The 20,967-nt window shown below is 44.9% G+C and overlaps 2 protein-coding genes across 6 annotated transcripts in view; one reads left to right on the top strand and one right to left on the bottom strand.

Annotated features, from left to right (window-relative positions):
• LOC103475299 (tumor necrosis factor alpha-induced protein 2-like) overlaps positions 1–6,161 on the top strand; it is a 46,827-nt gene extending 40,666 nt beyond the window's left edge. For all 5 annotated transcript variants that reach the window (XM_008426821.2, XM_008426820.2, XM_017308346.1 and 2 more), the window contains exons 13-15: positions 998–1,153; positions 1,825–1,946; positions 3,475–6,161. In XM_008426821.2, coding sequence (XP_008425043.1) covers positions 998–1,153; positions 1,825–1,946; positions 3,475–3,760 — 564 coding nt within the window. In that variant the 3' untranslated portion in view covers positions 3,761–6,161. The remainder of the gene's footprint in view (positions 1–997; positions 1,154–1,824; positions 1,947–3,474) is intronic.
• A 1,438-nt stretch (positions 6,162–7,599) lies between these two features.
• The window catches only part of col4a4 (collagen, type IV, alpha 4), a 33,648-nt gene continuing 20,280 nt past the window's right edge, over positions 7,600–20,967 (bottom strand). Inside the window, exons 28-46 of the mRNA XM_008426817.2 lie at positions 19,989–20,138; positions 18,965–19,144; positions 18,710–18,868; positions 18,499–18,642; positions 18,271–18,378; positions 17,599–17,777; positions 17,174–17,237; positions 16,493–16,567; positions 16,301–16,408; positions 16,109–16,216; positions 15,369–15,440; positions 13,762–13,890; positions 13,566–13,673; positions 13,323–13,478; positions 12,498–12,746; positions 12,305–12,421; positions 11,449–11,637; positions 10,964–11,250; positions 7,600–9,864 (exon numbers count right to left, since the gene is read on the bottom strand). Coding sequence (XP_008425039.1) covers positions 9,628–9,864; positions 10,964–11,250; positions 11,449–11,637; positions 12,305–12,421; positions 12,498–12,746; positions 13,323–13,478; positions 13,566–13,673; positions 13,762–13,890; positions 15,369–15,440; positions 16,109–16,216; positions 16,301–16,408; positions 16,493–16,567; positions 17,174–17,237; positions 17,599–17,777; positions 18,271–18,378; positions 18,499–18,642; positions 18,710–18,868; positions 18,965–19,144; positions 19,989–20,138 — 2,819 coding nt within the window. The 3' untranslated portion in view covers positions 7,600–9,627. The remainder of the gene's footprint in view (positions 9,865–10,963; positions 11,251–11,448; positions 11,638–12,304; positions 12,422–12,497; positions 12,747–13,322; positions 13,479–13,565; positions 13,674–13,761; positions 13,891–15,368; positions 15,441–16,108; positions 16,217–16,300; positions 16,409–16,492; positions 16,568–17,173; positions 17,238–17,598; positions 17,778–18,270; positions 18,379–18,498; positions 18,643–18,709; positions 18,869–18,964; positions 19,145–19,988; positions 20,139–20,967) is intronic.

Below are 20,967 nucleotides of genomic sequence, written 5' to 3'. Positions count from 1 at the left end.
TCCTCCACGTCCAGAGGAGCCAGTTGAGGCTCGGGCATCTGGTCAGGATGCCTCCTGGACGCCTCCCTGGTGAGGAGTTCAGGTCCCACCGGGAGGAGGGGAGACCCAGGACACCTGGAGGGACGATGTCTCTCTATGGCCTGGGAACGCCTTGGGATTCCTGGAGGAGCTGGAAGAAGAGGCTGGGGAGGGAAGTCTGGGCCTCCTGAGGCTGCAGACCCCGCGACCCGACCCCGGATAAGATGGATGGATGGACTTTTTGTTTGTCTAATCCAGTTAGTTTTAATTAGTTTTTAGAGTGTATTTGCTAGTTTTATCAGTTGTTATTAGTTAAATATTGTTTAGTTTTTTTGTTTAGAATGTAGTTTTAGTTTTTTCATAGTTTTTCTTTGGTTATTTTTTAGGTGCAGGATTCAAAAAGGTAATTTGGGTAATTAACTGAAAAACCATTTTCAAAGTATTTATCCAGCTGACTGTGGAGTTTTTACTGTCGCAATTTTGTGTGCTAGCGTAGCATAGCATAGCGTAGCATAGCATAGCGTAGCATAGCATAGCGTAGCGTAGCGTAGCCGCTAGGAGGAGAACCGAGCTCCGTAATTTACAGACAGCTGACATAAACCGCCTGTGTCGGGAAAAACATCTATTTCACATCAATTCAAAAGACTGAAGAATAGATTCACAAACACAAAAACTATGAGTATTATATCTATAATTACAATGTGTTTTAGTTTCTATAAACACAGCATTTATTAAAAGTTTGTCACTTTTATAAACTAACTTCTAGTTTATTCTGTGCCCAGATATCATCATCAGCTTCACCAGTTATGGTTTTCTGCCATTAATTGTCGTTTTTATTCATTTCAGTTGCTTTCTTAATTTCAGTTTTTGCTGCTTTGTTTGTTTTATTTAACTGTAATGACCTCGGTATGAGAGGAGCTGCTGCAGCGCCCCCCGCAGGCTGGAGCTGCTGGATTCATCTACGCTGTCTGTCCCTCAGCTGCTGGTGGCTGAAGTCCACCGGCGGGTGGTGATGGAGTACCTCCGCTCCGTCATGAGGGGCCGGATCATCTGCACCTCCATGAAGATGAGGAAGAGGATGGCCGGCCGGCTCCGAGACGAAGGGAGGCAGATCAAAGCGCTCTTCAAAGACCTGGTGAGTCCTGAAGGAAGATCTGAGTATACCCAATAAAGAGACCAGGGTTGCCAGATCTGACCGTTTCCAGCTCAACAACATAAAAAAACTCCTAAAGCCAAACCTCAACATTCAGGATAGCTCCAGAAAAAGTCATTTAAATACGGCACGTTTAAAACCTGACGTCGTCCACTGCACTCAGACTTGTGATAATTCACATTTTTGGTTTATTATATTCTGACCAGAACCAGATAACATTGATGTTACCTTTCAAATCATGATGTTGGATTTCTGTTTTACATTATTACCACATAGTGACACTGACAAATCACTGATGATGTCACATCTTACAGGTTCTAGAGATTTCAAAATAAACTAAGTAAGTGCAGCAATGCAGCATTTTATTAAACATTTTGTGCTTTTCTGCCACATAACCAAGATTTTAAAGAATTTTCCTCACTTTTCTAAAACCCCAACAAATGTTGTGAAAAGCAGCTCACATTTAAATATTCCACAAAAAGCAACCCAATCTGGCAACGCTGAAGGAAACTCCCCGCCTCCCCGAACGGTGGCGCCCTCTAGTGGATGAAAACAGTGAGGACTGTGCAGCTTCTTTCCACTCACGTCTCACTCAAAAGAACCTGAACAGGAAGTGTCCAGATGAGTGCGGTGTGTGTGTGTGTGTGTCGCAGGAGTCTCCGTCCAGCTGGTTGGACGGCGCGCTGTCCCACGTCTCAGAGCTCATCCAGCTGGAGGACGTCCCGTCCATCCAGATGGAGATGGGAGTCCTGGTCAGGGAGTTTCCAGACGTCAGGTACATGAACCGTTCCTCCAGCAAGACGAGACGAGCTGCCAGTTATTTTACTGTTGTAGACAAAACAAAGCAGCGAAGCATCACGTGACATGCAGTTTTTCACTACGGCAACAATTATGAACACAGAAGCAACATGAAAAATGATCAGCCTGTTGCATCCCTTCTGCTTCCAAACTGATTTATTTTGAACTTAAATCTGCTGATGTGAAATAATATGATGTGAAAAGGTTCTGCAGATCTTTGGTTTCGATCCAACGAATCTTCCTGTCAGGATTTTCTGGCTCAGTTGCCTCTGAACAGTCAGAAGGTTTTCGTGTTTTCATTTGTTGGCATCATATAAAAATAATTCTGATTTCCATTCAAATCTGTTCTTAGCAGCTGAAGAGAAGCTAACTGACAAACCGAATCACTCAGTTCCTCCAGCTGTTCAAACTCCTGAGAAATGTTCCCTGATTTCCAAACTTTGATGAGGCACCGATAGACCCAGATCAACATCAAACCCCTGAGATATTTGATTACCAATTAATTAGCTCTTTTTTAAACCTCCTGACTACCAGCAGTTCATTTCTGTCCTCTGTAGAGGACATTTCTAAACTTGAATATCTCCCACACCCCGCATTCTACTGAATTCATTCCTTTTGGTATCTGGAGACATTCAGGACTTTTGTCCTTTTCCTAATTCATAAAAATGGCATTTATCAGTAATAACACATTTTTTGGGAAGAGACAAAGTAAGAGCATAAAACCTTTTATTACTTTACAAAGACCGTGGGACTGAAAAAAATGGTGATTGGACGATATTTTCTTTTCCTGGTGGTCAGGAGGATTTCTGTGTTTCCAGGGTTTTAAAGCTGCAGCAACTTTTCTAAAAAATATTTTCTACACATCTGTTCAAGCTGTTAGCATGTTGGTTTGTTATGAGACAGATCATTTGTAATTTGAGACTGATCTCCTCTGTCTTCTCCCAGTGCTAACTAGAAACAACCAGGCAGGCTTTAGCGCTGCCAATCACCCTGTGTGTGGTGTTGCTCATCCCCCTGCGTATTTCTCTCTTTCTCTCTGCTACGCTTAGCTAGTTAGCATGATGGTGGATAAATGGTTTCTCTGGAATGGTGAATTGTTTCTCCATCATTTGCACATTTAAGTACATGAGGATGATTAACAGCGCTAAGCCCCTCCTCCGGGCTCTGATTGGTTGTTTTGGTGCATTTCGTTGACGGCGGTAGCAGGAGTTTGATGTTTCACAGATTATCTGTCTCATGTCCAGAAATACGTATAAAACATTTTCTTTATGAAAGTTAAAAAGTGATTTTTTTTCTAATCAGAAAAAAATTATCACAATTTCGTTTGCAAATATTTCCAAAGTTGAGCCAAAAATCTGTGATTTTGGTCGCAAAACATCCCAGATGTGAGACAGTGGAGGTGCTGGTTGTCTCTGTTTGGGTTTTTACCAGGACGCGTCGGCGGTTCTGGTGTCAGAAGAATTTTCTGCTGTTTGATTCTCCTCCTCTCTTCGCTCCGCCTCCAGGAAGAAGCACGTGTCGGCCATCTTGAACATCCGCGGGATGACCCGGCAGGCGGAGCGCCAGGAGATCCTGAACATCGTCAAAGACATCGAGAGCGACGGCGGACCGGGCCCGCTGTCCCGGGACCGGGCCCTGTTCGCCGAGGTTCCGGTCACCTCCGAGGTCCACTGCCTGAACGTGGGCCTGAGCCGGATCGCCCTGACCGCCTCGTCCTGCGTCAGCGCGCTCAGACCGCGCCGCCGCAAAACCAGAACCGCCACGCAGGAGAACCCGGACGACGCTCTGTAACCGGGCCCAGAACCAGCAGAACCAGCAGAACTCTCACTTTTATTATCAACTCCGATCTGCTGGTCCAGATGGTCGGAACCGGAGCTGGAGTTGATGCTGCTTCTGGACCCTGGTCCTGTTCTGGTTCTGACTGAACCGGACGTTTTGTTTCACAAAGCCTCTGAGGTTCTGACCCAGACCGGACCAGATCGGACTTCCTTCAGGATCAGAACTAACCCGACCCGGTTAAAGATGAGAACCAGAGGCCGGTTGGAGCTGGAAACCAGAATCAGTGCCAGCAGGACCAGTTGGACCTGCTGGTCGTCCAGCAGAACCTCTGAAAAAGAAGCACTTTATCTGGAACCAGAACCAGGAGAACGGATCTCTGTGGGACCTGTTCTGGTTCTGACTGAAACGGACGTTTTGTTTCCCAAAGCCTCTGAGGTTCTGACCCAGATCCCAGGTCCGGCTCAGATGGACTCAGAACCTGGAATCTGGGATTCGGACGGGCGGATTCAGGATTTATAAAGATAAAAACTGAAAGTGCGAATCGGGTCAGTGTTGGAGAACCCGGTGCCGGACCAGTCAGATAAAATCACCAGAACTTCGTGATCCGGTCGGACCTCTGGATCCCGGTTCGATTCAAACAGGAAGTGACGCAGTTTTAGCGCCAGACTAAAAAAAAAACATTTAGTTACGAAAATAAAGTTTCTTCAGATTATTACAACTTTAATAATCTTAGGCTTTATCCTCATAATTAGTGTTTTTTTTTTTGCCTGGTCGCAGTAATCCGTCGTTTTTGAAACTATTGCGTAGATTTTTTTTTTAATCAATTTTATCGCCTGTAGTTCCGACCCCTGACCTCTGACCTCTGACCCCAATACACAAACATAGTCACCAAAATTCCTTTTAGTGAAATGTTAATGAAAAAACGTGCAATGCAGTCAACAAGCAGTAGTGGGCACATTTCCGCTAATGTGCTAATAGTGGAGCTAATTTCATTTTTTGGCACTTTTGCTAGTTTTGACACATTTAGCTTCCCCTCAATCACATTTTCCAGATAAATTCTAAAGAGCTAAATCTTCGATTTAGAAACATTCAGTTGAATAATTTCAACATCTGTGTGGAAGTTTTGGTTATCAAATTCTTCAGCAGTTAGGTGAAGGAGTTCATGCTTTTATTTTGAAGTCTGTTTACACAGCAGCTCTATTTCCTCTCCTAAAGTTCTCCCTAAAATCGTTTAAGACAAGAAACATACAGGAACAAAATGAAACATGGATATAAAAGCAACTTTAAGGGTGTTTTAGAATATGTGTGTAAATTATAATGTTGGTGTTTGTAGCCTTTCAAGGGAAGATATTTGAATTGAAATTAGCACTTTGGTATTATCTCATGCTAAACAACATGTTAGCACAGCGCATTAGCTTCTTCTAAGTACTGTGTTGGTGAAACGATTCAGCAGAACTGATGATTATTATTAGCATTTCAGGCTTAGTGCAGATAGCGTAGCAGTTGGTGGTGCCCACCACTGGTAGCTAGTCGGCGCTTTATTTTAGCATCAAGAACATTTTGGCTAGCACTGTTGGACGCAATACAAACATTTCAGCTTTGAGTCGACGCTTCAACTCCCTCAGTCAGGGTGAATTTAGAGTCAGAGCGCCACCTGGAACGTTAGCATGAGCTACTTCAATGTTAGCATGAGCTACTGCAATGTAGCTTATGCTAACATTGCTATTGCAATGTTGCAGTCAACAACGTTAGCATGCTACGCTCATATTCTGGGACTTTTGTCCCATTCTCATTTTTTCTAAGTTTCATGACCTTTTGTCTTTTTTCATGTCTGTTAATCAAATTTGTCTAATAGGTGATTTACAATTTCACATCTTAATCTAGAGGGCTTAAATATTATTTCCAATTATTGCTAATAAAATGTGATTAATATCCTCTGCTGGCCGCTCGGAGTTTTGTCCCGTCTGGTTCCCATGAAACGCCCAGACATCCAGAAACCGGAGCGTCGGAGTTTTCCTGAGGCTCAAAAGGAAAGAGAGTGAAAAGTTGAATCTAATCAAAGGTACTTGATGTTGACTTTCTGTATTTAAAGCATTAATTCTGGTGTTGAAGCTTCTGGGTGCGACGATGAGGTTTGTTATGTGTTTTATTCCTTCAGCTGTTTGATTCATGACGTCTGTTTGATTTTAGATGCAGAGAAATAAAAATAACATTTTAAATTTAAACGATTTAGGAGATTTTGATGTTTTTACTGTTGAGCTGAAACATTTCAGAAAGACTGAGCAGCTTCTTCTGGAGACTGAATTCAGATTAACGGCACATTTCTCTGCTGCTGTTACTTTGTGTTGAATGTTTGGAATAAATCGTTTGTCCAGATAAGATTAACAAGACAATAAAATCAGATTAAATCATACTGTGCTTTATTTACCTCGTGTACAGATCTGGTGTGAAATTATTGGTTTTAATTTTTAATTAATGCTGAAATGTTTGCCTAATATAAACATGCAAAATTCAGAATAACTAAAAATTAGAGGAAAATGTTCTAACTGAAATAAAATTAATTCAGTTTTTTTTCTTTTGAAAATTAATTTTTTTTAAATGTAAAAAAAAATTGATACTGAACAAATTTTTAGAAAAAAAACAAACAAAAAAAACTTTTCAAAATAGTTTTAAATTTTTTTAATCCAAAGGTTTTTTCTGCCTCAAACTGTTGGCACTGTTTGTCACCGGGTCGGGGCCTCAGACTGACGGTATGGAGCCAAACTGGAGCCATAAAGTTTGTGGAAAAAAAAAAACTGCAATGAAATGTTGAGACTAAAAGGAAAATTTTGAAAATGAAAAATAAATTTTAAACAAAAATAATTGTGAATTCAAAAACAAATTTGAAATAATCTACTTTTCAAATAGATTTCAGTTTTTAAAAAATCAAGTTTTTTTCAGTTTAAAAACTAGTTTTTATTCTCGAATATTTTTTTCAGCATCTTTTATTTTCAAATGAAAAAAAAACAGAAAAAAACTTTATGGCCTCAATTTGGTTCCATACTGTCAGTCATGATTCTCCACCTTCAGTCCTCGGAGGAGCCAAACAGGCCCAGAAGTCTGAAACTAAACAATCTAGAAATGTATGGAGCTAAATTGGAACCATAAAGTTTGTTCAAAAACAAAACAAAAAAAAAAATAGTTTTGAAATTGAAAAAAAATTAAAAACTACTTTCTTCTAGTTTCAAACGTATTTTTTCAGGTTTTAAGTAATTTCTCAGTTTAAAATTTTGCTTTCCCAGTGTCAGTTTTTTCTTTTGAACAAACTTTATCACCCCAATTTAGCTCCATAGAAGGTAAAACTGCAACAGAATGGAAGCCCAAACTGCAGAATGTAAAAATATGGGCCGAAAGAAAGGCAGCGTCTCTAATTAAATCAATTAACATTAATAATCATAATATAGACATAAATATATTAGATATTTCTCTTACCGCTCCTCTGTTGCTGCCAGAAGTCAGGCCGAGGACCACTGTCGGTGCTTCGTCACAGCTGCAGCGCTGCTGGAATGGGTTAATGTGATTGGCTGAAACAAGGAAGCTATGTGATTTGTTACTGATCACCCAATCAGATAGACCATTTATTAAAAAAGACATTTGTGGATTGAGAAACGGGAAAAACTCAAAATTCACACACAGCAGGCAGCAACTCACAGGCCAGAAGCAGCTGGTAAATCAACATAGTTTTGTGTTTGCATCAAAAATACAAGTGTAAATCTCGTCCAGAGCATTTGGGAATTATGAGACCGTTTTAGCTCCATAAATATTCACCTTTCATGGTTTTAAGGTTTATGAGTAAAGAACAAAAAGCCAGATTGACATTTTGATGCAGTTTATTGAGTTTTCCATCCACAGGAAGTAGAAATGTTTCAGGAGTGTTAGTGGGAAGTTTCCTCCTACAGAGAATAAAATATATCCAGCAGCTTTGATTAGAATGAAAACAAAATAAAAACAGGAGGATCATGGGTACTGTAGTCTTACAACAGTTATTCCTCCAGATTTAGTTCCTAAATCTAAATTTCAGTCACTATTCATCCTGTAAAACCCTCTGGGCATTATCCAGTTTAATGTAACTTGTACATTTTATAAGTGCGCTTCACAACTTGAAAAATTGTTAGAAATCCATTATTTGTCAGATGATTGCTTTATTTTGGCGGAGGATCAGGGCGGGGTTACATCCTGTCATCATTTACCAAAATAAGAGACAAAAACAAAAATGAAATAGCACCAGCATTATTTTCAAGGCTAAATAAATACTCATGAAATTTACATAAAACTTATAAAACAGTTGAGATCAAACATATTTACAGGTCACTAACGAATCCAACAGAACCAGAACCAGAAAACTGAACCAAAAACCCAAAACCCAGATTTAAAGCAACAGGAACGCAGGCGGAACACAACGAGCGCCATTCCCAGTTCTAAAACGGTTCTGGTTCCGGTCCTGAAGCAGTTCTGGTTCTGGTTTTTCCTTATTTTTTTTACCTCAGGTCTTTTCTGCTGCATAACATTCTGAACTTTGAGTTTAAAATTGATTCTTTTGTTTTACTCTGAAAATCCTGAACACAAACAAACAGGAAGTTGTTTCTACTGGTTTAAAAACATTAAAGCAGATCAAAGATATGAAAAAATATTCACAGCTTTTTACGCAGTTCTCAACAAAACACAAAACAGAGACTCGTTTACCGTTTGCTGCCTCCCATCCAACCAATCAGAGCGGTTGCTGGTGCAGCTGGGGGCGGGGCTTAGCGCCTGAGAGGAGGAGAGAAAGGTCACAACAGCCAATGGGCTGCCAGGGTTGGGCGTCAGGCTCCAGAGGAGCTGTAAAGGAGGAAGTTCAGACCATCTCTTCCCTCCATCGTCCCGGCCAATGAGAGATCTTTGGCAAACAAAATGGATGAAGTTCAAACTCCAAACAGAGTTTAGGGTTGAATCCTCTACTCCAACATCTCTCTCACCAAACGGCCAGGCAGAGACGTGGAGAGGAGCAGCAAAACCAAGAGGTGGATTAGCATAGCTAGCTAATGACTGGAGATGTCATCCAGGACATGTTGCTGTGGAATGTCGTCTCTGCTGCCTGCGTGTTAGCATGTTAGCATGTCACACAGCCGCAGCCTTCAGTCAGATGCCGCTGCAGATTTGTTGGAACCCTGACTGCTACTGGAGATCCTTCCTGCCTGCAGCATCAACACGACTCTTCAGAAACTGGATGATCTGAGTTACGTTTCATTTCTCTGTGGGATCAGTGAAGAATTCAGTTGAATTAAAATTAATTGAATGAACAAAGTAGGAGGATAAAAACCAGAAAAATATTTAAGCTGAATATTTAAACAGGAAATGATTCGCCTTAAGAAACTTTAAACTGTTTTTAGCTGGAACTGTCAGAACTGTGAACTTTTAAAGCTCCAGAAGTTCCAGAGTTTCTGGGTATGAAGTGAACTTTAGAGAAGGTTCTGGTTCTGATCCGGTTTAACGCCTGATGAGGGAAAACTGAGAGAAAGGATTACATGAAGTCATTAAAGCTGTTATGTTATTGTTTTTAACCTTTAATCTGGTTAAATTCGACTGTTTTAATAATAATAATTAGGACAGTCAGCATCCTACTGGATTTATTCTCTGAATTGTTTTGGTAAGTCAGCACAAGCTCGGCCATTTTAAAGATTAAACCAAATATTCTTTCATCTTCCAGTTGGTACAGGACCCCTCCGCGCTCCCAGTCACTCCTGATCAGCGTTTCGGCCGCCGGGATCATCACAGTTTCTCCTCTTCAAAATAAAAGCCCCATCCTGCGCCCCGCCCCGGTCTTTAAGGCGCCAGTCTCTCCAGCGCCGCCCCGCTGCGCCTCACATGCGGATGCAGACGCTGCACTGGGCGACGCGCGCCCTCTGCTGGTCGGCGTCGGTCAGCGCGCCCTCGGTGCCGCTCTGGGTGGTCAGCCAGAAGCTGTAGATGTTGGCGAAGAAGTGGCAGGTTCCCCGGGCGCCCTGGCACTCCACGAAGGGCTGGGCTTTGAACTGCGACAGGCAGCTGCCCGGCGACACCAGGGAGAGGCCGCCGCCCTCATCACCGCCACCTGAAAACTACACACACACACACACACACACACACACACACACACACACACACACACACACACACACACACACACACACACAGGACAGAATGAAATCATCCTGGTTTTAGTTCATAATTAGGCAAAAAACAGTTTTTAAACCATTTCCTCTATGAAGTGAACGTCTGAACTTGAAAAACTTAGAACTGTGCCTTTAAATGTGTCTTCATGTTTTAATTTGACGAATCCTCCAGATTTCCTCCCAGACCAGAGACGCTCCAAAAGCAGGAAGTGGCATTCTGGGTAAATCCAACCCAAGCTAACATGTTAGCCTAGCACTAGCAGCAGAAATCCTCCAACCGCTAAAATCCTCCATCTTGTTTCCATCTGGTGAAACAGGAAGTTGCTCTCAGTGTCTTCAGAGGTTTTTTGTGTCGTTTCCTTCAGTGGTTCTTGGTGCAGCGCCCCCACAGGCCAGGAGGGGAACAGGTTGGTTTGACTCAGAGCAGCTGGAGGTGGAGCAGATGGTGGAGTTCTGGTTCCAGTAGAACCGGGTCGACTGAGGAAATTAACCTAAAAATAACATTTCCTTTAACTAGATCCATTCTACGGAGGCATCATCCATCTTCCATGCTGGTGGACAGCGCCCCTCTTCCCACACGTGAAGCTGTTGCTGAACTGCAGCGCTCCGTCGGTGACAGACTGCTGCGTCCTAAATGCACTAAGCAGCGTTATCACAGATCCTTCCTCCCAGCAGCTGTTAGACTCCTAACAATCTCACCAAGTATTCCCACAGCTGATATCTGCACACGACTTCAGTGTGAATCTTCATCATTTCTTTCCTCTACATGTAATTAGTCCTTTTTCTGTTCTGTTGCAACGTTTGATTTTATATTGAACTCCAGTAAAGCATCTTTGAGTATTAAAAAAAGATCAAATGTATTATTATTATTATTATTATTATCATCTGCCTATGTTAGCTGGTGCCCTTCTCCAACAGTCATTGGACGAGAGGCAGCGGACACCCTGGACTTGTTACCACGACAACACAGAGACACAAAAGACAAAACAACCAGAGCGTGACCAGTGTACCTCTCTGCCATGTTTTTTTACCCAGCATGCCTCACCATGATGATGGAGTATCCGGTCCACAGGCGGCTCCAGTTGGGGGGGCAGCTTGGTGGCTCGCTGGAGTTGGGGTCATGCATGGCCACGGCAGCAGAGGGCGCCTCACACACCACGCAGCGACTGATGTACTCCTTGATGGTCTCTCCTCTGAATGGATGGTCTGGATGCGGCATCATCGTCGACAGCCAATAGGATTTGTCGTTTCGATTGGCGTATTTGCACTTTTTGGTCTCGCAGACCGAGAACGGCAAGGTGGAGAACACGGGAACGCAGGAACCGGCCTGACCTGGGAACATGCAGGAGAATCGGATGACTGTACTACAGCATGGCCACCCTGATTTCTGGACCAAAACTGCTTCTCCTCCATGTGGGGGAAAGTTTGCCAGGCTGTAATGGCACTGAGGAGGAGCCTGTGCCCTGCCTTGCCCTTCATCCACCCAGGATGAAGACCTGAGGGCGTCTATATCTAAATATGTCTCCTTACCCAGATCCTGGGAGTACGCCTTCTCCTGGCCCTCCAGGTACAGCAGGCTGTATCCAGTCCAAAGCAGATGCGTATTTGGCGGACATGTTGGTTCAACCTTTGATTGGCTGTGCTTCACCAACAGGAACCCTGGTTTCATGCCTCCGGTCGGTCCAGGTGGACCTGGGTCACCGGGGGGACCCGGATCGCCTGCGATACACAGAGAGCATGGCAGGCGATAAAGCCGAGCACTGATTGGTCAGGTTGTGTTTGGGCAACACTTTAAGGACCTGTGAGCAGCAGAATGCGTTAGGACTTTGAAGAAGTTAAAGATTATGAAAGTAAGCAACAAGCCTTCCAATATAAGGAGCAATATTAGGGCCAAAAATAAGACTATTCACCCAAAGCGCAGGAGGCTGTTTCCATTTCCTACTGATCTGATTAAAGATCAGCAGGAAATGAGCAACCAGCACTGACAAATGAGAAGGAGAGTACTATCTAACATTAGCTTCAGAGAGGCTAATGACTAGCATGACTAGTTTGGCAACCCACTGGATTGCCTGCTTTCTCTGCTGCCCATTAGCATGAAAATGCTAACAACTAGCATGCCTAGTCATACGTTACTCAAGCATTTTCCTTTAAGAAACCTTTATCAAGAAAAATGGTGGAGTACCCAGAGAGAAGCCAGGCAGACCCCAGGCCAGGAATCAAACCCAGAACCTTCTTGTCTTCTTGCAAGGACCTAAGAAGGTCCTGGGTTCGATACCCATCGCTCTGCTGTGCACCGCCGCAAAAACATGTTGCCCAGGCGTAAAACAAGTGATCAGATACCCCACAGTGATGATACTGGCCCCTAACTGAAGGTGAGACGTCATACCTTTTTCTCCCAGAACTCCGTTCTCTCCAGGCTGGCCTGGCTCTCCCATCTGTCCCAAGGAGCCTTCTCGTCCCCGGGGGCCCACTGCTCCATCAGTCCCAGGATCCCCCTTCATCCCTGAAGCACATTGTCAACCATCAGGAAAATCAGATGCAGTCAGATCCAAACTGGCCTTTCAGACAAAGTTCCTCACCATTCCTCCCTCTGGGGCCAATTTCGCCCCTCAGGCCCCGATCTCCGCTAGCTCCAGGAGGGCCAGGTGGCCCTCTAGGGCCCGTAACCGGTGAGCAAGGAGGGCCATTCGGTAAAATTCGGCCTTTCTGCCCCTTTGGACCATCTGATCCTTTGCCTCCAGGCCTTCCTTTGGGCCCTGGGCGACCCGGATGACCCCTCGCACCCCGTTCTCCAGGTATGCCCAGAAAACCCGAGTCGCCTTTCATACCTGTTCAGACAAACACACATTAATTTGTCGGCTCTAACCAATCAGGGTGAACCCTAATTTTTGGTTTACCCTGACTGTAAGACCGGTCCATCTGCGATCAGCTAGCATGTCAGCTAACATCAAGAAAGCACAGCTGAAAGTCTGAAACAATTTGGCGTTTTGTCACTTGACACGCCATTGGCTGTTATTTGTGAAGAAGACAATCGAAGAGTGCCATTTGTTTTCTTTGGTGCTGATTGGCTGTACCTGCAGCACTGAAACACACAGAACTGCTGCTGAAACTCCCAGAAGAACCAACCCGGGACTGGTTGGAGGTTTGGGGTTATTAGCTGAAGGGGTTTATGGCAGCAGAGTGGAACCAGTCGTTTGTTGTCTGGAGATGTTGATTAGTCAACCTGAAAGTTCAACTTGATCCTCACAAAACAGACGAAGTGAGAACCATCAGGTTTCATGGCTTAACTTCACCTTAAAACCTCTGAAGCCTAAGATTTCCCCCAGTTTTCCCTACAGTGTCTCCATTCAGCTTCATAAGAACCAACACCAGAACCTCAGTGCTGACGGTCTAAGCAGTCTGACCTTTGGGGCCTTGGTTTCCAGGGTAGCCTGGTGGTCCTGGTGGCCCCTGATATCCACGGCGTCCTTTTGGCCCCAAGTACCCTGGATCACCGGTGTCTCCTTTGTCCCCACAGTTTGGTGTATTTGGACCAGGATCTCCCATTTCCCCAGGACAACCTGCAAGGTTAACGCCAGGCGAGTGTCGGACTAGATTCAGACTGAAATTCCTTCAAGAGGAAATGTTAAAGTAACACCATCACTGACCTGGGTCTCCATCTGGGCCCATATAACCGGGATCCCCCCGTGGCCCTGGTTTTGGGTTTTTACAGTCGCTTGCAGGCGGACCTGGCGGTCCATTATCACCTGGAGGCCCTGTAAGACGAACACACAGGTGAACCTTTTACGGTCTGATTTGGTTTGACGCAGCATGAATTCATTTGCATTACGAGTCATTGCAGACCTTTGGGTCCCGTTGGGCCTTTCGGTCCTGGTGGGCCGTTCTTGGGTGGACAAGTGGGACCTGGAGGACCTGGAGAACCTTTAGGGCCTGGAGGGCCTTTTTCACTTTTACTGTTGCCCTGACATACACCTGAGGATGACAAGCATTCAGAGTAATTTATGAGAAACCACAGAAATGAGAGCATGACTTAAATAACAAGCAACCTGTAATAACATGTAGCCCAGTGGTGAACTGAGGTTACTGTAATGACTGTATGTTAAGGTTAATAGAAATCTTACATAGTGCAAGACAGGACACAAATATATTAAAAGAAAACCTTTATTTACTATTGCATAGCATGGCGATAGCTGTGGATTTCATATTGTTTCTGAAAGAAATACACTAGTATTTTCCTTTACTTTAATATTTAAATAATATAAAGAGTAAAGGTCATTATTAAGTCATTTGCTTACTTAGTAATTAAACTGTATTGTTTGTAAATCAACTAAGAGCATTATTTTATGTAAATATAGCAATTGAAAGTAGTATTAGTGTGACGTAAGACGCTTTGCCATTTGATTGGTTACCGAGACAGTCCGTCCGGTGCGTGACTCATGATTGGTTGAGAGAAGAGGAGGCGGGAGGAAGAAGGAGAGGAGAAACATGAGGAACGGAGAGTTAGAGAGCGGACAAGAAGTGAAGAAAAACAGACTCAAGGGAGAGAAAACCGGTCAAAGCACGGGAGAGGACGGAATTCGGGAGAAATGTGAGGAGCTTGGTCGACACGAGAGGGACGGGACGAGAGGAGACAGAAGCAAGAAGACGAGCTTTGAGCTGAGCTAAGCGAGCTAGCTGCTTCAGCCCCACGTGGTCTGTTGCGTTCAATGGCGGTCTGGAGGAGAGGACAACGCTCTCAGTGTTTTCCTCTGGGATTTCAATTCCGCTTTTTTCTAACAGGCCTGCAACGTTTTCCCACTCTCCTGGAGGTCGTGAGTAACAAACTGACTGGGTTACATTTGTTTAGGACTGTGTATTGATATAAGTGGACATTTCTTGTGCTCTGGTTCGGGGGTAAAAGGTGGCCATTAATGTTAGGCTGAATCATTTTGCTTAATTTGAATGTTTCTTTGGGTCATATTTGTCATAAACTAGGTCATTGGTGCCGCACACCGATTGGGGTACCAGATTGATATCAAACCCAAGCAGCCTCCATTTAAGTTTCCTCGCATGAATGGCTAAAGGTGCTACAAACATAACAGGCCTGTTAGTTTCAGTTTGAGCTGCTCTGAATCGGACCTAGCCTCAGTGTGGATCTTAGCCTGGCTCACTACAACATGCAGGTCCGTCTGGTGGCTTTCTGGTGGTTTTTAAAAGGCTTTACTACCAACATAACATCCAGCCAAATAGAACAGTAAAAACACATCAGAAGAATCATTTACAGTGGTTAGCACTGCTCACTAAAAAGCTAACTGTGCAAACCAGGATGCACTAACCATACACATTAGTTCAGCTAATGCTAAAGCGCTAGTGTTTGGTTGAACTATATTCAAATGAAAGTTTACAAAACAGCCAACTGAATTAAATTTTCTACGTTTTCCTTCTTAAAATGTGTCCAGTGCTCCTCACACCTTTTGACCCCTTGGCTCCTTTTTGTCCACTCAGTCCGTCTAATCCATGAAGCCCTGGTGACCCCGGAGCTCCTGAAGAAACAAAATAAATAATTTAAAAAAGAAAACCAACCTGTGGCATCCATTTTTGTTAGGCCTTGGTGTGCCTCAGGGCTCTGTGTTTGGCCCACTGCTGACATTTTGCCTTCAGACCTCTGGTTGATACGAGCCAAACGGATTATTCACACATAAATTAACTTTTTTTAAATTATCTAGAGGGTCTGAAAAGTGACTAATATGGTGACAAAGTCCTGAAGTTCGCAACACCTGGTTTATCCCAACAATTAGTCCCCAGTCTCTTGGCTCCACCCACTTTGGTGGAATTTTGTGTTTTGCTTTCACAGGGCGGTTAGAACAGGGGTGGGCAATCCTGGTCCTGGAGGGCCAATGTCCTGCAACTCTTAGATGTCTCCCTGGTCCAACACACTGGAATCACCTCCTAAATGCAGTCCGGTTCTCCAGAATCCTGCTAACGACCTCATTATTTGACTCAGGTGTGTTGAAGTAGAGATGCATCTAAAAGTTGCAGGAGACCGGCCCTCGAGGCCTGGAGTTGCCCACCCCTGGGTTAGACTCACTGAGGACTGGAGTTGGACTTTATGGCTCCAGCATTTTAAAGTCTTGAATCGTGGGAATTATCACTAAAAACAGCATCTATGTATTTTTATAACTTTATGTTTTCATCTTTGAAAGGCTTTGACCTTTGTTCCCTGCGTAGCCATCCCTCCCCAGAGGACCGTCCACTCCATCTTGACCAGGAGGCCCTCGAAGCCCCTGGTAACCTCTGGGCCCTGGAGGACCAGCCACACCTAAAGGAGACAACATCTCTGAGTCCCCGTGATCCCAGATCCCCCTCCTCCACTTCCGTCACAGATTTAGGAAGGTCTTTGTACCTGGTTCACCAGGGTATCCTTGTAATCCTTTGTGTCCCTTGCTTCCTCTTTGTCCTTGTGGCCCACAGAGGCCTTTGGGGCCACAATCTCCAGGAGGGCCACAAGGGCCTGAGAGGCATGAAGCAGATCATCAATGAAATAGGTTTTTGCAGCTTTCCAAAAGATTCAAACAATTTTAAAGTAGATTGTCACCATCAGGGCCTCTGTCCCCAGGATGGCCCTTATCTCCAGGTGGACCAGGACCACCAAGGGCGTCTCCTTTATCACCTGAAACGCAGAAAGTCGTGTTAAAACCAACCAATGTTGCTTAATTATGCAGGAGGAATAAAAAAATAATCCCTGGTAAACTGAAATAAGACTTTCTAAGTCATGGCGATGTACCGTATTTTCCGCACTATAAGGCACCTAAAAACCTTCAATTTCCTCAGAAGCCGACAGTGTGCCTTATAATCCGGTGCGCCTTATATATGGACCAATATTGAGCCACAACAGGTCTAGCAACTACGGTAAGCAGCCGCCGACTTCATTTTCGCCATAGAAGAAGACGTTTGCGGTGCATGCTGGGATAGTTGTCAGAACGCTGGTTTGTTAATAAAGTTTGACTGACCTATCTACCTACGACCTCATAATCAGGTCGTCTGCAGGTCATTTAGCACCACGTTCTCCACCAACATGCTGTGTGCGAACGGAGAAGGGTGACCATCGTCCGGCCCAGTCACGGAAGGCTCTCCTCGCCGACCGGAGTTGGACTGTTTTGTTGATATTCCCTTTAGTGCAGCTCCATCTAGTGGATGCATAACATAACTCCAGCCTCTACTGTAGCGTCTATTCTATGCACCTTATAGCGTGGAAAATGCGGTAGTCAGCAGGTACCTTTAGGTCCACGACATCCTGGATTACCAGGTCTCCCAGGGGGTCCCAGACATCCTGGGTCGCCCTGTAGTCACAACCAGAGGTCATTATGTTTTCTGACTGTCAGACAGTTTTTATTTATGAACAAAACACAACAACATCTGTTTGCCTCTCATGGGGCCTCCGGCAGGACCCTGAACTCCCTGATGAATTCAGAATCCTGGTTTCAGAGAGAGACAGCAGATATTCCATAGCAACCGCCCCATAACAACGGAGCTGATTACCAGCGCCGGTGATGGATGGATGGACGGATGGACATCTCTAACAACGGTCTCTTGTTTTATTCCAGCCAGTATAACACCAATTGGATCCAACCTCAAACCTCTACATTCTGTCTGACCCAACAGAACTCCGACCCAGTTCTAGCTCTAGAAAGCTCATCTCACCGGTTCTCCATTCAGCCCAGGAAATCCGAAGTATCCTTGATGTCCTTTGGTTCCTTGAGGTCCGGGCAGGCCTTGCTTACCCTGGGGCCCTTGGGGTCCCTGGGGTCCCTTACAGCCTGGGGGTCCATTGGGCCCCAGATACCCAGTATTCCCTGGACATCCAGCCTCACCTTTGTTTCCTGTGGAAAAGACAAAGTTGATACTAAAGAGATCAGAGCAAAGGATGAGACCCAAACCTAGAGCTGGATGGGAATCTGACTGTTGCCATCTGGTTTCCATGGAGACAGCACAACGCTACTCAAGCTTTTAAGCATCAAGTTAGTGGATTTTGTCATGCTGCTTACAGATTGTATCAGAGGGAAGCGAACAGTTCTTAGTCATCTGGACTGAATGACCTGCAGATGGTTTCAGTCTTTTTCCACTAGACCTGGACAGTGGGGGTCCGTCTGCAGCAGAGGTCTCCAACCACAGTCCTCCAACTGTCCAACACAGCTGAATCAAATGATTGAACTATCTGCCATCAAGTTTGGTAAAGGCCAGGTGACACTGCATCTAAACCTGCAGGACGGTAGCTCTTGAGGACGAGAGTTGGACACTCCTGTCCTCTGTTGTCTAAGATGGAACCAGAGTTTGACCAACAGGGAGACTTTCACAGTCTCCAGTTTCTCTCACCTCGTGGTCCAGAGAATCCCGGCTCGCCGGAGGGTCCTGGTGGTCCTCTTGGGCCCTTTTCAGGTCTGGGAAGGAGTTCTCCTGGAGGACCGGCACAACCTTTGTGACCTGCAGGAGGACACATGTTATCCATAATCTGTAGCAGGTTAGCAAAAACTGCAATCTGGATGAGGAACATGATCCTGGTATTGTACGGTTTAATCCGTAGTACTATAACCACCGTAGTACCTTTTGGTCCCTTTGGGCCTGCACAACCCTGACCTCCATCTTGTCCTTTAGGCCCCCACTCTCCGGGCTTGCCTGGGCCTCCAGGGATGCCCTTGTTTCCTGGAAAACCTGGCCTTCCTTCAAAGCCCCCGGGCCCAGTCAGACCTAAAACAGGATCTCAGTGAAGGACTTCAAACAGAAGAACATTCCTTCAGTTCTGGTAGGAACTCACCTTTCCTACCAAAGGGCCCCATTTGGCCAGGGTCCCCAACTGGGCCTTGGGGCCCTTTACATCCCTGAGTCCCTGGAGACCCTGGAAATCCAGGTTCTCCAATATTGCCTTTTGGACCAATAGCTGGAAGACCTTTATCCCCAATTTCTCCTTTATAACCTAAAAAAATGAAGTTAGACTGACTGTTCAACACAGGAAATGACTAAAGCAAAACAAATAAAGACAGGTCAAGAAAGAAAAGTGGTAAATGATTACCGTGAGGGCCACGAGGTCCTTGAGGGCCACGGGGTCCCGGAGGGCCTGGGGGGCCCATGCCATCAGGCGTCCTTGCCTTACAATCGTCTGATGTGGGCCCCAGGGGGCCTGGTCGACCAGGGGCCCCGACATTTCCTTTGTGTCCCTTCGCTCCAGGGTAGCCAGAAGGCCCCTGGGGACCTGTGGAAACATGTTCAAGTCTTCATCTCTTCTAGACCTTCAACCATGGTTCATCTGCAGTGTGATTCATACTGCATGTGGTTTTGGGTGTGGTAAAATAATTCACTGGACTCCCGGTATTTGCTGAGGTTACAGGCTGAGATCTCCTCTAAAAATGCTTATACTACTAAATATAACTTAATATGCATTAATACACACAGTGGAAACCGTCTTACATTTAGTGGAAGCTAACAACTAAGGACTTCCTTACCTACATTCGAGGGCTCAGCCAATCAGGACCAAGGAAAATGAATGCTGCTCTAGGATTGGTTGCTTTACTACCTTTGGCCCAGGTAGTGCTGGGCCAAAGAATCTCAGGCTCTTTTCAATATTATAGATATGCTCTATGAATAAAATGTGTGAACTGGTGTTGGTCCACTGTACAGTTTTCTGTTTATCTTTAAACTAGCAAACATTTGTGACGCTCAACTGCATAACCAGGAACAAGTTGACAGAGCAGAAACAGAGAAAAAGATAAAAAAGGTCAACTTCTGAGAACATTTTTGTTTTTTGCTTTAATTAAACTGATTCAACTCATGAAGTAACTGCTCCATGTTTTAAATCGCAGCTTCTAAGGTTTTTAAATGTGAACTTTGTGTTGAATTCGGTTTTTTACAGAGTAAATCTGAACCATTTTGGGGGGAAACATGCAGCTGATTAACATACCGCTCTTTATTGGCTCTTCTCATGCTATTGCTGATGGTATCAGCCAATAAGAGGCGAGTTTGATTATAAAAAACACTAACTTCACATCGCCACCATAATGCAGTTATGTGCCGACCTCTGACCCAGACCCATAACTCACCTGGTACTCCCTGGTTGCCCGGGGGGCCGTGGCGTCCTTTACGTCCTGGGGACCCCGGCGGTCCAGGCCGGCCTTCGGGCCCCTGGGGGCCACTGTGAGTGTTGCCTCTTGGTCCGGGGAGTCCAGTGGGGCCGAGCGGCCCCGGATAACCTGGAGCACAGAGTCGGGTACACTGACAAAAAGTTTGACTTATTGGGGCTTTCCATTAGCATTACATAGGGAAGAGCAGTGACTGCCCTACGTAATGCCATGTCATTACAGGGTTAGGGTTAGGCCATAGGGATGGCATTACATCCCTACGTAATGCTATGCCATTACATAGGCATTACATGTGTTCTGCAGTCTGGACGGGGAAATGACCTGAAAGTGTCCCGCATACGCAGTAGAGGGCGCCATAGCGTCAGCATTCTCGGTGTTCTGCCAACCGCCATAAAAAGAAGAGCTCAGTGTTTGCAGAAGTAAACATGGAGCCTAACGGTGGAGCTTAGCTTACATATTTGAAGTTGTTGTCCGGCCGGAGCAGCAAATTAACAACTTAATCCTCATTATTGTCTGTCATGGTTGTTGTTCTTCCCATTTGCGCGTATCAGGAGCAGAATAGTGAGATTTGTTGAGAATCAGTGACGTTCAGTTCGGATGAATGCGGCCTGAACGTTAGATCGCATTTGAATCGGATACGTATCGGATATGAGTCACATTCTAAAAGAATCCGACCTGAGCTGTTCACACTGCCATGAAAAGATCAGATACAGGTCGCATTACGTAAAAAAAAATCGGAATTGGGTCACTTCAGGCTGCAGTGTGAATGCAGCCTCTGTAGTTCCAAACATGGCGGAACACTTTAATACAGAGGCCTGAGCAGAAGGTCAGAACTACAACATGGCGGAACACTCAGTTATTATAGAGAAGGGCTGAGCTGGCAGTTAGAACTACAACATGGCGGAACACTCAGTTATTATAGAGGAGGGCTGAGCTGGCA

The sequence above is a fragment of the Poecilia reticulata genome, linkage group LG13 (genome assembly GCF_000633615.1).
Source record: "Poecilia reticulata strain Guanapo linkage group LG13, Guppy_female_1.0+MT, whole genome shotgun sequence".
NCBI lineage: Eukaryota > Metazoa > Chordata > Actinopteri > Cyprinodontiformes > Poeciliidae > Poecilia > Poecilia reticulata.
The sequence above is the reverse complement of the archived record's forward strand: the minus strand, read 5'-3'. Positions and strand labels throughout refer to the sequence as shown.